Below are 15,256 nucleotides of genomic sequence, written 5' to 3'. Positions count from 1 at the left end.
CTATTTACTGTTTTAACATTCAACAGGACATCAATACCACACTGACCTGTGCGCGATAAAATAACCACAAGGTGTGTTGCACAGTAACAGAAGTAACCAGAGTTCACCAGAATATTAAACTGTAATAATTATTACGACGTCTAGGACAACATATTATAACAAATTATTGCAGTGTGATGAGGATAACGGAGATTTAATATTTTCTGTTTACCTAGGGAGTTTGGTGATAGCGGGGTCAGTCAGGTCACCGGAAGTATTAACTGTTTATTACCGCACAGCAAATGTTGATGGATGCATTCGAAGTCGATTAGAAGTGATAGATATTGAGTGATTTTTCGAAATTTTCTAATATCGAGTGAAATATCCAGGTACCTATTCATGGCACAAGTTCTGCAGCCTAGTCTCTCGCAAGAACAGTTACGAGGTAAGAAAAGTCTGGCGGTTTTGAAGTGATGATGAACACAGAACTGTTCCACTGTCGACGATTGTAGCTTACGATTAGCAATTGTTTCGATTGATTCTGTGCTAGTATCGTGGATCATTGTACCTCCATGAATGGGGAATGTACTATTGAGAATAGTAAATGAATGGGTAATAATGTGGAACAGTTGCCTGATGGTACAGTAGCATAGATACACATTTGTATTCAAGCTAGGGAGCTAGGATTGGTTTGAACCTTCCAAACAAAAAAGTGGTGAACAGCTGACTGTCAACAGAATTTTGCATTCAAATCTTCAGCTAGGTAGGGAGTTGAAGGTTGGACTAGGGATAGGGATAGGGTTAAACTACCTAGGAGAAACCCGGTTTGTAGTCTGTGTACGGCACTTGTGGTACTCCGTCAGTCTCTCATAACACATGGTGGTATGTAGCTGCAATAATTGTAGCGTTTGCTGTGATGTTGAGGGCTTTTTCGTTTGATTCGGGTTAAACAGCGGAATCAAAATCACAGCAAACGCTACAATTATTGCAGCTAGGTAGTACATATGACCATGGAGGTATATGTCCCTTAATATACATCCATGGTATGACAGATCTCCCCTATAATACACCCATGGACAGATAAACGGAGTACCATGTACAAGTGCCATAATCAGGCTTTGTATCATCTGACAGTGAATGAAACTGTTCTCTGAAAATGAATACATTCATACATATCATATACATTTATGTCCTTACCAGAATGGAACAGCTGTTTTAGATGTTCTCTCATACTGTGTTAGCATAGTTCTCCACAGATCACAGTTGTGAGCTTTTATTGTGCATTTCTGCAATAAAAGAGTATGCAAGATTGTTTGTTTATACTTTGGAACCTGTGTCTGGTTGGTGGGTGGGTGTGTGGGTGGGTGGGTGGGGGGGGGGGACGGACGGGTAAAACTCAGTAGTATTTGACAATAGCATTATTTTGATGCAGAACTGAGATGAACACTTGAGAAACTGAGTTAGATTTCATTTGTTGCCTTTTTAACAAAAATATATCTTTTGATGATATATTTAGTCAAAATACTTCTTTTTAATTTTTTTACAGCCGTCCTCAGAGATGTTGTGGCAGCGTTTGAACTACCAGACAATGAGACACGGATGGAAGAAGCTAAAGACAATGCAGGCAATGACATGATGAAGATGATGCAAATAGTGTTTCCCGTGGCAACACAAATACAACAAGAAGTGATACAAAAATATGGCTTTACTCCAGATGGTGATGGTAAGTGAAGAATTTATTTGAGTATAAAATTACAACATGTGCGAAAATCAACTTAGTAATTGTTGGTGACTTGAGTGGTTAAACCATGTGCCTCTTACCATGTACCACTGTAGTCAGGGTTTGAACCCATTCAGGGTTTGATTAAATTTACCATGCTGTAAGTAAGAAGAGTGTCATTCAGTTTGACTCTAATGTACAGAGCAGGTTTCCCCCATGTACTCCAGTTTCCTCCTGCATTAACAGTGAACCCATGAAGTATGGGCATTGGCCCTCACTGGACTTCTTGGGAGACAAGTGTTTATATACTTAAAGAACTATCCAGTATAAATAAAGATTATTATTATTATTATGATCTCTGACCACTATAGTGGTCTAAGTTATAATTAATAAACTGAACATACAAACAATCTAAAGGTGTTTGATACTGGAAATCAGAATTTAAAAAACCTGATATATCAAGTTAATTCCGATACTGGAGTCGGGATTAGTGATGTGCCACCACATTTTAGTCTAGAGAAGGTTAAAGACTTCAAATTTGAACCCGGTATGTGTCATTCACATTGAGGTGACATGTTCCGGGGTGTGTATATCATAACTCTTTAAGATGTTGCCAGTCCCTGTTGTACAAACATTTACATATTTTAGCACCGACACACCCAGCTTTATAGTAGGTGTGTAAGAATGAATGTTTATGGACTCAAAACAGTAGGTATATTGTATCGTAATTTAGAATTGAGTGTCTCTACACTTTTAGTGGAGCAGATTAAGGCCATTTTGTAGGAGAAACGTTCAAATGATGATACAAGTATGAAACTTGGCCTAAATATTCCCATTGGGTTATTTTTTGAATTCATCTGATTGGACATTTGAAAATCCAAAATGGTGGCCATTTTCCAAGATGGCTGCCAAATACTATTTCCCTGGAAAACAAGTTACATGTACAGAATACTTAACCAATGGACTGTTTTTCTCTCTCCAGGTGCTATCAAATTTGCACAATTAGTACGCCAGTATGAAAATATAGATCCTGAGATTACTCAGATGGCAGCCCAAGTCAAGGCCAAGTTCCTACCACCCATGCCTCAGATGACAAGCTTTGTACCGACCACATCACAACCCTCAGAATCAACTCACGGACCAGGTGCTCAGGGAGCTACTGTCTGATTGGACACTTTTGCTAAGATTTGATCTCTCAGTTGATACAGGTGTGAGCAATGCCTCATGGGATTGTTAACACAATCTATGATACAGTTTTACTATGGAGGAACTGAGAGAAAAAGTTGTTCATACCTTGACACAAACATCTCTCCATTCTAACCTAAAGTAGGATATTACATAGATTTTGCATCAGTCAGAAAAAAAAATGCAAACTCCTTTGGAATATTGAATATATCATACGAGTACAAGATATTGATTTTGCTTTTTACCATGTGTATTGACATATAAATAACTCCAAAGATTTTATGATAAGGCAAAAAAAAAATGTTTATTTCCGATAACATGACTTCAGAAAATATGGTAAGTAGATCAGGATTTTATTTCATTTTACATTTTATTTTTTTGAATTACTTCAACTCAAAGACAAGATACTCGTTGGTCACAATGCTTCCGTAACAATTGATGAAATGTACAAGAAGTAAATGAAGACAATTATGTGATTCAGAAGTAGACAAATCCAATATACAGACTGTGCTGTTATAGGCTGAAAAGACATCATTTCTCTCTGGAATGTGATTTTTAAAAAAAGTAACCAAAGATACTTTAGCAAGAAAAACTATAGTAAATTATCGTCATTTTACCATTTTGCATGTAAAAAATAAGGGTTTGTGGCTTTAAACTAGGGTCAGTCAGGTTATCGGAAACACACTTTTCTTTTATCATGTCTATTAAAGTAAACACTTACTTTTATTACTAGAATTTCAGAACCAGAATTGTTTATGTTGTAGGGATAGAACTCTGTAAATGAGCTAATTATGTAGAGTAACTCGCTGTGCCTTGTCGTAACTTTTCATAGCGTATTTGTCCCTCTCTGTGTGATAATCCAGCAGACCATTCGTAGTCTAAATGGTATCTGTGATTTCCAATCTCTTCTCATGTCTCGCTCTATGAGGTCCTGAGATGAAATTCCAAGTTTAAACAAAGCCACTCGCACAGTCATTAACATAATTTGTTAATCTCTGCACAATAAGTTAGTGTTTATTCAGGTTATAATGCCCAAATGTAGTACATTTATGCCCAAATATGGTACATTTATGCCCAAATATGGTACATTTATGCCCAAATATGGTACATTTATCATATCAGGACACTATTTATACATTGTTTACATCATTCTAACAGTTTGGGTTAATCAATTGCATGAAAAACATTTGATTCGTCATTTCTCAATAAGCTAGATGATGTATTAAGAAGAGATCTTGAGATTTGAGGCCACAGATAGCCTCTAGACTAGCACATTCTAATTAAAACTTTGATATGAAATCAGACATTGACTTTCACTTCAACAGATAATAGTGACAAGACCATTTGTCCAAGTAAATGTAAAATGCAGACAATTTAGTGAAACTATTTGGATGACAAGAGACTCTCTATACACAGGGAACCTTGTACATCCTAGCACATCGATGTGCACATCCTAGCCCTAGTGCTAGGAAGAAGAGCACAGCTATGTACCAGCTCTGTGCCTCACAGCCCTGTTACAAGGTATATTTTTCCACAGCCCTGGTACATGGTTGTGAAAAATAATCATGTTGCATGGATGTGGAATACCGCCTCTGTGCCATGACTGTTTTGCACATCCCACATTCCCAGTACCATAGCTGTGTACTGTATACCGAGCACACAGTTGTGCACATACATGTAACAGCTATGGTGGAATAATACCCAGTAGCAACCCTTTTGTTTATATCTGGCTAGCATTGCTCACATATATAGCTGGTACATGGTTGTAGGAGATACCGCTGTTACAGCTATGATAGCATAGCTGGTACATGGCTGTGGGAAATACCTATGTTACAGCTATGCTAACATAGCTGGTACATGGTTGTGGGGAAAAAAGCTCTTGTACATGGATGTTGTAAAATCCTATGCTGCATTGCTATTTTTCACATCCATGTTACATTGATGTTGGCATACAAGTTACACATCTGTCAAATCTAGGTATGTTACACCTGGTGTGTTGGCCAGAGCTGTTACAGGGATATTGTACACACAGCTGGTACAGTCCCCATCACTCCACTGAGCTGGTACAGCTATGTGCACAACCCAACCATATCCTAGGTATGTGAATGTTACAGGGATGTGCAAGGTTCCCTGTGTAGCCTAGGGTATGCTCTTGGAGATTTTGAGGGCTGTGAGACAAATGAACAGTTGTTTTGAGCCATTTCCTCCCCTCCCCTCTCATCGAAAGTGGCAAATTGTCTTTATAAAAGTAATCTGTAGAATGCATATTTCACCTTTAGCAGCACAGTAACAGTCATAACGAACACCAGAGTTCTCACCAGGCTTGGATGCGTCATTCTGTTTCTGTTCCTGTTGCCATGGTAATACTAGCAAGTATGACACCAAGTTGTGGTTTTGAATATGTGTTGATAGGCAGCACTAGTAAGGGCGAAGACTTGATTTGTTTTGACAGTTCTTCTTTGAATATTTCCAATAGATGGAGTACACAGACAATGTTTATTTATGAGATTGTTCTGGTCATTTACAGTGCTAGGATAAAACGAGTACTTGTGTGTATTTGTTTTGGACTGGTATAGTGTGGAGAGTCATGATCGCCAATTGTTATTCATGAGCTCTTGAATATTCACAAATTCATACGTCTACACGTTCGATATGGATTCAAAATGATTCTGTAACCATGGTCACTTAGAACCATGATTTTCGATACTGATTTATTTTCCACACATGTTTCTTTATCCTCGGTCAGAAATTTTTACAATAGATTTCAGAATAACAGGACCTCTCTGTCGACAACACTCATATAACATGCACAAGCCAGGTTCAACAAAAAATATGGAATATATACTCTGGTTGTTCTACGTCACGACAACGCGCGTCTGTGCCACAACAGCGCGTGTCTATGTCACTGGTTTTGCAGTGTTCGAAATATGAGTCAAAACGCTCAAAATTTCCATTATATTCCCCGATTTTGTATTATTACTGGTGATGGTATAGTTATATATATTTTTCTTCATTCAACCAGAAAATAATCGCTCATGACCTAAAGGTTGTCACTACATGTACTAGTCTAGCAACTATTGACAAGGATCTCTTAGGTCACTCATATTTTCCTTGGCTGAACGAAGGGGAATAATATCTATACCATTCGCAAGCCAAGTTATTGTCTTTGAACAGAAAGTATGGATTATATACCCTGGTTGTTCTATGTCACAATAACCTGTGTCTACATCACTGGTTCTGCAGGGCTCAAAATATGAGTCAAAATGTTCAAAATCGCCAGTATTTTCCCCATTTTTTTTCGAAACTTATGCTTGAGGAGGCATAATTATTTTATTTCTCAATACTTTTCTTTATTCAGCAGTAAAATATTTGTAATCCTAATGTGTTTTTTTCACTACTTGTCTAGCGACTCATAGTGACAAGGCCCCTTAGGTTACTCATATTTTTCTTGCTTCAGTGAAAAATATTGGGAATGATATCTAGAATGTAATATAGTTAATAAAATTAATGTAGTTGTTTAAGAGTGTGTACATCACGACTGTCTATCAATATATTAGTACCCTATACTGTCACATGTATGTGATGTATTTATTTTCATCGTTTCATAATGTCCATATTTCTTGATTCTGGGGGGGGGGGGGGGTCTGTTTTATTTATCAATATTTGTTCGAAAAAAGGATGACTATCAAAAGATATGGAATATGTTTTTAAAAAGTGTTGTTGTTTTAAATCGTTGCTGTCTGTCATTATTTATGTAACAAAAAAAATATGATTTTATAAATGCTTTACTACATTATTGTAATAAACTGTACTGTACTAAAATATGCATTATTAATGTGTGAACTGGACTTGATATCATGTGATCAGTATCATCTTGTCACTTGACTCGATGTTGAGGTGTTTCTAGAAGTTATAATTTGTTATGTCTCACTTCTGTGTGTACTTATCTTACAACCCAGTGACGTGGGACTTTTGCAATCAAAGATCCCCACACAACTAGATTCCAGTCTAGGCTAGTACATCTGTCTGAATACATGCTGTTGATACAGAGGGATCACAAAACAAGAGGAATGGAATATCATCAATATGGTCGTTGAGGGCGCGTCGTAAAAAAACATTAACCCGGAAGTACACGAAGGGGAATTTCATCGTGACGACAGTGGGCAAGTGGGATTTCCCAGATACTTGTATGACTCGTGAACCTCCATTGTGTACTGGGGCCAGGGGTTTTTACGCTCCATCTCAATTGTGTAGTCGTGACCGGGAGTCGTGGGATAAAAACCCAAAACAACACCAAACATATCGTGAAGTGCAGACTACGGTAGTGCAACGGACTACGTACTAGGACTGGACTGAGTATAAAACACACGTAAAATACTCGTAGAGTAGAGACCATGCCTCGTTACGATCATTGGAGCCATGCAAGACTCAAAAACGATCTGAACCGCGAATTCAAGGAAGACGACCTTAGAAAGTTCAAAATTCGCGCAAAAGTCGAAGGTTTAAGAGATGGTGAACTTTCGCGAATGAAAGAATTCGTGGATGTTTTCGAGGCGCTCGAGAGAAAAGATGTGATTGGCCCAAGAAAATACTTGCTGTTGAAAACTATGCTGAAAGACATCAACTTAAACAAACTCGTGGAAGATATTGAGGACGCCGAAAAGGAACAGGGTAAGTAATGAACGAAAGTGAAAGTAAAGTGTGAACCACAATCAAAGCAGACGTAAGGGCTAACTAGCACAGTTTGCAATTTCTTCCGACTAAAACAATTTCTTGTAACTGTTAGATCCTTTTGAAAAAAAAGTGGCTATGTGGATGACGAATTGGTAGCTATTTTGAATTTTTTATTTATAAAACAACTCTACTATGCTTTCCTATTTGAAAAAAAACCCCCACAATGTGAAACAAAATATACCAAGTCTGTGTTTGTAACTCAATAAATGCAAAAAAACTACGAAGTCTCTAAAAAGTTTGTTATTGTATGTACAATAACAAGTATTTTACATTTTTTTGATTTTTTTTCAATTTATGGAGAAGTGAACAAGGACTCACTATCTGTTGGCTCACATTGATTACATTTCATTCAGATTTTGTTGAGAAATTTTGAAGTAGTCTGAGATATTTCTGTTCAATTAAATGGTCTTTTCGTAACATACAGTTGTATATTTTTTTGTACCTTCACAAAGATATGATGACGGGTAGTGACAACTTGTCAGCAATTGCCGAACCACCAGCCCTCTCTGTTCCCATAGCATCTGCCTCATCAGCACCAGGGCAACCACCAGTGAAGATGCCATTACTGGATAAAGGTAAGGTCTCAGTCTTTTTGCAATGCTAAGGGCTGGGTTGTAGAACTTTTCTAAATTTGTGGAAGTGCTACCATTAGTTAGTACTAGGGTAGAAGGTCTGCCAAGTGAGATAGGAAACCTCCACACTAACATGACTAGAAAATAGTGATAGATTTTACTTGCATGATATTACCATGAACAAAAACAAGTATGTTTGTAGAAATCTTTTTCATCGTCTCATAGTATCTGTAATGTATTGTTGTCTTTAACCTAAGAGAATTACAGACATTTTTATGGTTATTAAGGTATCAATGGAAACAGTATTACCATAGAAACACAATAACCAGAGAGAAACTTCAGTATGAGTCAAAATGAGTCATTAAAAGTTTGAACATAACATCTTTGGTCGACTGATTTTATTGAAAGGAAGGTTTCAAAGGTCGATATGCAAGCAGTTAGTGCAGCGTGAAACGAAAGTCTTGCATCATACTTTAACTACAAAGTTGGAAATATCCTGATTAGTTCCCCTAATTATGGGGTGATCGATGAGGGGTAGTGGTCCCCTCCATTGCATCATAGCATAATGTATACTATAAACTAAATATATCCCCCTCCCCACCACGAGTGTCCTGAAACGTCTACTGAGAACTCTTTATATATCCATCCATATAACAATGTTGAAGTCACCTTTATGTGGACAACACTCTTGGATAATTCATTTTGAAGGAGTTTAATTTTCACCAATACAGCCTATGACCAAATTCTGATATTTTGCTTCAAGTTCAGCTGATTTTAGTGACATTTTGAACTTTATGTGGGGAGAATTTGTATGTCATACCAGTGACGAAAATTGTAATGTGAGAAAACGTTTACACATGACATTTCCTTCAAAATGATAATGGTTGGTGATGTCGAATTTTGAACTAAGTTTATAGCAATGTTCACAATATTGTTACTTTTTTTTGACTCAGAAGTTATAGATGCAAGATTTATTTTGATGTGAAAAGAAGATGAAAGTATTGAAGATCTTACTTAGAGAAAAAAATCAGATTTAAAAAACAATATTTCGTCAGATTTCTGTAAAGTGTCATTTATCCAATCTGTAAAGGCTGTCAGTCATTATTCTGTCATATAGTTTTAATATTTCAATGATTTTATTCTATGTTTTTGTTTCAATTTCTTGTTAGGTGATGGGAGACCATCAGAGGAATTGTTACATCAGCGTGCAAAAAATTCATACAGACGAGGACCTGGTTTGGTTGTTATTATCAGTAATTTCATTGAAGAAAGAGATGGTACGTGTTAATTAGAACAAAAGTAATGCCAAGATATGATTTGTGACGAAGACATCCAATGGTTTTCCATTCTCAAATATTTTGACTTCGGTTACTACAAAGCACATTTGTTCTATGAAAGTATAGTTGATGTAGAAAGTTAATAGCGGTATTTCGAAATGTTTTGCTGCTGGTGGCATAGTCGCTTTAGGGAAGTTACAGGCACTTCCATTTTGTGGTTTTGAGATTTGGTTGTTTATGAGTCCATTGTCCCAATATTGCTCCTGACTATTTTGTTTTTAGGGACTGAAAGCAATGAATATATCGATCTCCACTTACTGTAAGGTATTACTATTAATTTACTAAGGTAGGAACCTAGTGTTTGAGGTTAGTCACACTCTGTACGGATTGCACCTGTAAAGCAGAAGTGACCATGACCTCCCTAGAGTGAGAGCGCCACCAGTGGTGAAACAATTGAAATAGTACTATTTTGGCCACATATTCTTGAGGGTGGGCGAGGGGATACTACTCTGTAACATTTACGAAAAAATAAATATTACATCATGAATTACATGATATTATAATCTTCATTTTATAGTCATGTTCAAAAAAGGCTCAATTTAGGAATTATGGCGAAAATAGCAGCATTACGTTAGTAAACTGAAAACTCAATTGCCTCAATCATACCTTGTCTGAGCTGTCTGTAAGTGGAAGTGATGTCAATGTATTAGTATGGAGTAATAATAATGAAACATTTATAGAGCGCCATATATCCACGACAGTGCTCATAGGCACTTCACAGAAGAAGAAAAAAATGAATAAAACAAAAAGTACCTTACAAGGAAATTGTTTTTTTAAATATGGCTGAAAAAAGAAGATAAAAACAAAGATAAACACTTTAAAAGAGCAAATAACAATAATAGATTTAGAAAAAGGTGGTTACGACTAAGATAGATGTGTAAAAAAATCACAAAAAAAGTTTGTAAGAGTAATTCAGTTCATGCATTCAGAGTGCTAATCAGCGATATACGTATTGAGAGTCAGCCCCTCCAATAGTCATTGCCAGTGTATTCAGTACGACTACATGTTATGTTATGTTATGTTATGTTTATTTATTAGAGTGTCATGTGTGGACTTACCCATAGCCACACCCAGCCCCTAGGGCTTACAAGACACTAAGGTAATACAAATCTTTAACTTATGAATAAGTAAACGTACATAATTAAACATTGTTCATAAATTCCTTTCTCTTACAAAAAGCATCGCTAACAAAATTTGCTAGGTCAAATGGCATGTTTGTCATTAAAAAATCTAAGTTTTCGACAACGTCTCTTGTGTCAAAGTGAAGAGATATTTCCCTAACTACATGTAGTTTTTTTTGTCCTAACTACAGGTGCCAAAGTTGATGAGGGCAATCTGAAGTGTATATTCGAAGACGTATTGCACTATAAAGTGTTGACACCGAGACAAGATATGAAAAAAGAAGAGTTTCAAAACTATCTTGCTACAATAAGGCGAAAAATTCAAGATGATTTAGATTTGGAAAATACAGAGTATAGCAGTCTTGTAGTGTGTGTTAGCAGCCATGGGTCAGAGGTGAGTTAACATTTATTTAAACAACAATGTACGCCCTCCCAGCCCACAATGGACGAAAGCAAACTTTAATTTGAACGACATAATGGGCGAGGCAACAGCCGAGCCCATTATGGAGTGCAAAGTTTGCTTGAGTCCATTATGGACTGGGAGGGCGTACATTATTGTTATTATTTTATAGTTTTGCCAATTCCAGTGAATTTAGACCGAGAAACACAAAACAACGTATAATATACACAGCGCTGAACAAATTTGTTTCATGAATGCTTTGTATTTTTAAACAGTGGAAATGACAATCATAAGTAACAACATACATTTCGAAAAAATACCTAGTCGTATGAAGAAACAGAACATATAAGCTTGTATTGTTATGATCGTTCCGGGGCTGCGATGCCCAATAACGGAGTACATTATCAGTAATGTACAGCGATGACGTCACAAAATTCACTGGAATTGGTAATGCTATAATGTAGTATGTAATAACGTGGTCACTAGCAAAAGACAAATTTTTGTTTTTGGGTCAAAATTATAGAAATTGAATATTCTTGTGAGTTGGAGAACTGATTTTGAATCAATTTTAATTTTATTATTCCATGTGGGGACAAGACTTACATTTCCAGGACTTGTACAATATTAACCATTCTTTTCTTTTTTTTATCTTCTATAGGCTGGAGTGAGAACAATGGATAAACCAATCAAGACTTTCATCTCATTTGATGACATCATCACACAGTTCAATGGTGAAAACTGTAAACAAATGATTGGAAAGCCGAAAGTGTTTTTGTTCCAATGCTGCCGTGGTGATGCTAGTGGAAAGGGTGTGCGTGACATCGCAGATGCTGATCCAGAGATGGACGTCGCAGATTATCTTCCTTGTATTAGAAGTACACCTGTCAATGCTGATATGCTAGTGGCTTATGCTTCTAGTTATGGTGAGTAAAAATATCACCTTTTTGTACTGGATTGGAGTTATACTAGTTTTTAGTTTATATAGATTATGTCTGTAATGTCATCATAAATCCATACTCGGTACATTTCTAACCTGATTATTTAGCCATGCACTCACTGAAGAAGAGGGGCTCCACCTCAAAATATTTGAGGTAGGGCCAAAAAAGAAGAAAAATTGTTTCAGGTCAGCGTGCGCATCACTTAAATACCCTCGTGTCAGTCTCTTTTTTTTCATGTTTGTCCAGCTAATGCAGTCTGCAGATCTAGGGGGAAACACAAAAATAGCCCTCCCTTTTTCAGTGAAGACAACTGCAGAGCCAATCATGAACAAGCAAATGGCACCTACCCCACATACACACTTGCACTAAAGTACTAAATAAAAAGAACTGTAACTGCCATAAATACAAGTAGTAGTTTGAGTGACAGGTTTGTTGAGAATAAAAATAAAAAAGTTGCATCATCGCAGACAAAATGTCCTGACCATAAATAATTCTTTTTTTTTGGGGGGGGGGGGGGGGGGGCTAGAAATATGTAGAAAATATACTATTCATGGTTCCAAGAATCAATAGGTCAGAAATTTTAGTAATCTTATTTTGCAATACCGTATTTCAGGAACCAAAGCTTGGCGTAATGGAGTGGAAGGAACATGGTTTATTCATGAACTGTGTAATGTCATCCGCAAAGATTATCACAGTGAACACTTGATTGAAATGTTTGCCACAGTCAATGGTTTAGTTGCTAACAGGGAGAGTACGGAAGACAAAGCGAAACAGATGCCAGAACAAGTCACAACGCTGACCAAGAAATTCTACCTCTAACATATATGAACAGAAATAATGAACTGATCAAGTTTCAGGAAACAGTAAACCATACATAGTTTTCTAGAAGTAATTAAACCTGATGGATCATGGATGGGAAATATAGGATTTCTTTCTGCATTTTATCGTCAAGCGATCTTAATCCTGGCTATTCCCAACTTGTAGTTTTTATGTGTACAGACAAATATCCCCCTGGGAGAAAGATAAGTTTTACTAGGTGATTCTGATGCATTTTAGAAGTGATTCTAACTACAGAACATATGAACTGCTATAGTGTATTTTTTGTCTTCACTATGCCAGTCAAATTCATAATATCTTTCCAACATTTTCAGTAGTGCAAAGATTCATCTCTTGGAAGAGTTTTTCCGAAAACTTTACAAGATATGGATGTTTTATCTGAAAAATAAGTTTTTGTGATGTGCTAAATCCCTTACACACACACACACACACACACACACACACACACATATATATACACGTACATATGTATACATACACATACATACATACATACACACACACATATATATACATGTACATATGTATACATACATATGTATACATATACATACATACACACACACACACACACATATATATATATATACACGTACATATGTATACATACATACATACATACATACATACACACACACATATATATATACACGTACATATGTATACATACACATACATACATACATACATACATACATATATATATACACATACATATGTATACATATACATACATACACACACACACACATATATATATATACACGTACATATGTATACATACATATGTATACATAAACATACATACACACACACACACATATATATATATATATACACGTACATATGTATACATACATATGTATACGTACATACATACATACACACACACACATATATAAGTAATATATATATTAAGTATATATGTATATATTTACTTCTCAACAATATTTGTTGAATTTTTAAAAGAATCATAGGTTTACAACTTCTTTCCAAATGTTGGATCTGTTAAAGTAATCACCAAAACACTATTAACTTATCTCAAACCTACAAATATTACAATTCATGCTAATTTTGAACATAATTAGATTTAACTGTGTCTGAGACAACATTGTCATTGCAGATTTATGAAACATAGTCTGCATTTTGAATAATTGTTGGCAGGGTTTTCTTCGCACTCAAACTTACAACAGTTGGCTAAGAAAGGTTGCATTGCTGCAAGTTCTAGAAATGTCATTTTATCATTCACTGCCTCGGTTACTGACAAATTTTAGAGAAAATGATTTCAGCCTTAGAAACATAACACTTTGTTGATGTCGTATCAAAAACAAAAACAAAGTGTTTGATAAGTAATGAAAGTAAATAAAAGTAATCAACATGAACGTCAGTGCCAACAGTTTTAAGTTTAATATATATGAGCCACATGGTTGTAAGTATTTTATGCCATTAAATGGCTTTGTGGTGTACTTGTTTGTGTATTTGTGTTTTTAAAACTCGGATTTGTTGAAAACATGTTGTGATTTGTGGAATTTAGAAGTCAATTACAAGTTAGACTTGTACCTTAATCATTAACAAATGTGAGTCGGATTCTTCAGATCAGTCAGCTGATTGGGTTATTCACGCACAAGGGAATGCACACCGATGGAAATTTATGAATGAACTGTTTGCATGTGTGTGTACTAAGCATGCACACACACACACACACACACACACACACACACATACATACATACATACATACACGAATGCATACATGTGCATACACAAACACCCATACACATATATTATATAAATTATATGTAATATATGTGTATACATATATATGTATGATTTGATGATATGAAACACACGCACACACACACACACTACTCTTCACCTTATAACATTTATTAGTTAATCAATTCTAAGTGTGGTGTTTGTATTTTTGTATTCAGATAAATTGTCTTTGTCAATAATAGATTCAACTCAATGCATAATAATTCAAGTATGAAGTTACTTTTTCAACAAGTGCTGTACAATTAACAGGCGTGTAAGGGATAATGTTTTCATTTGTAAGTAATCTATCATCACTATCATGTATGAACATTTTTAAAGTTTAATAGTCCAAGATTTGGTGTGTGTGTGTGTGTGTGTGTGTGTGTGTGTGTGTGTGTGTGTGTCGTCTGTCAGTGTATACTGTATCACTTTGGAAGTGATCATGTAATACTAATAAATATATTTCTAATTAAAAAAATATTTTTGTTTGATTGGAAGGATTATTATACTACTTAAACATATTCAAAAATCGCTATTAAACATGAGATCTGTCGAATAGCATTTAGGCAAATTGATTTGATGGTTATGACAATTGATGTTAACATTGCAAGCACTGAGGGCGCTCTACATGTGCACATTCCGTTTATGTCTATCTAGACCCCTTTTGGTGGTAGTAGT

At 35.8% G+C, this 15,256-nt stretch overlaps 2 protein-coding genes across 2 annotated transcripts; both read left to right on the top strand.

Moving 5' to 3' along the window:
• Nucleotides 1–272: 272 nt before the first annotated feature.
• Nucleotides 273–6,514, top strand: LOC144440948 (protein C10-like). Its single transcript, XM_078130423.1, has 3 exons — nt 273–424; nt 1,526–1,702; nt 2,682–6,514. Exons 1-3 carry the CDS (start codon nt 379–381, stop codon nt 2,864–2,866), a joined length of 408 nt encoding a protein of 135 aa, XP_077986549.1. The 5' UTR covers nt 273–378; the 3' UTR covers nt 2,867–6,514.
• Nucleotides 6,515–7,283: 769 nt separating this feature from the next.
• On the top strand, nt 7,284–13,039 carry LOC144440693 (caspase-3-like). The gene is made up of 6 exons (XM_078130077.1): nt 7,284–7,555; nt 8,071–8,193; nt 9,360–9,467; nt 10,840–11,042; nt 11,707–11,971; nt 12,600–13,039. Exons 1-6 carry the CDS (start codon nt 7,411–7,413, stop codon nt 12,803–12,805), a joined length of 1,050 nt encoding a protein of 349 aa, XP_077986203.1. The 5' UTR covers nt 7,284–7,410; the 3' UTR covers nt 12,806–13,039.
• The last annotated feature ends 2,217 nt before the right edge of the window (nt 13,040–15,256 follow it).

Source organism: Glandiceps talaboti, chromosome 10 (genome assembly GCF_964340395.1).
Source record: "Glandiceps talaboti chromosome 10, keGlaTala1.1, whole genome shotgun sequence".
NCBI lineage: Eukaryota > Metazoa > Hemichordata > Enteropneusta > Spengelidae > Glandiceps > Glandiceps talaboti.
Note: the sequence above shows the minus strand (reverse complement) of the source record. Positions and strands in the feature narration are given on the sequence as shown.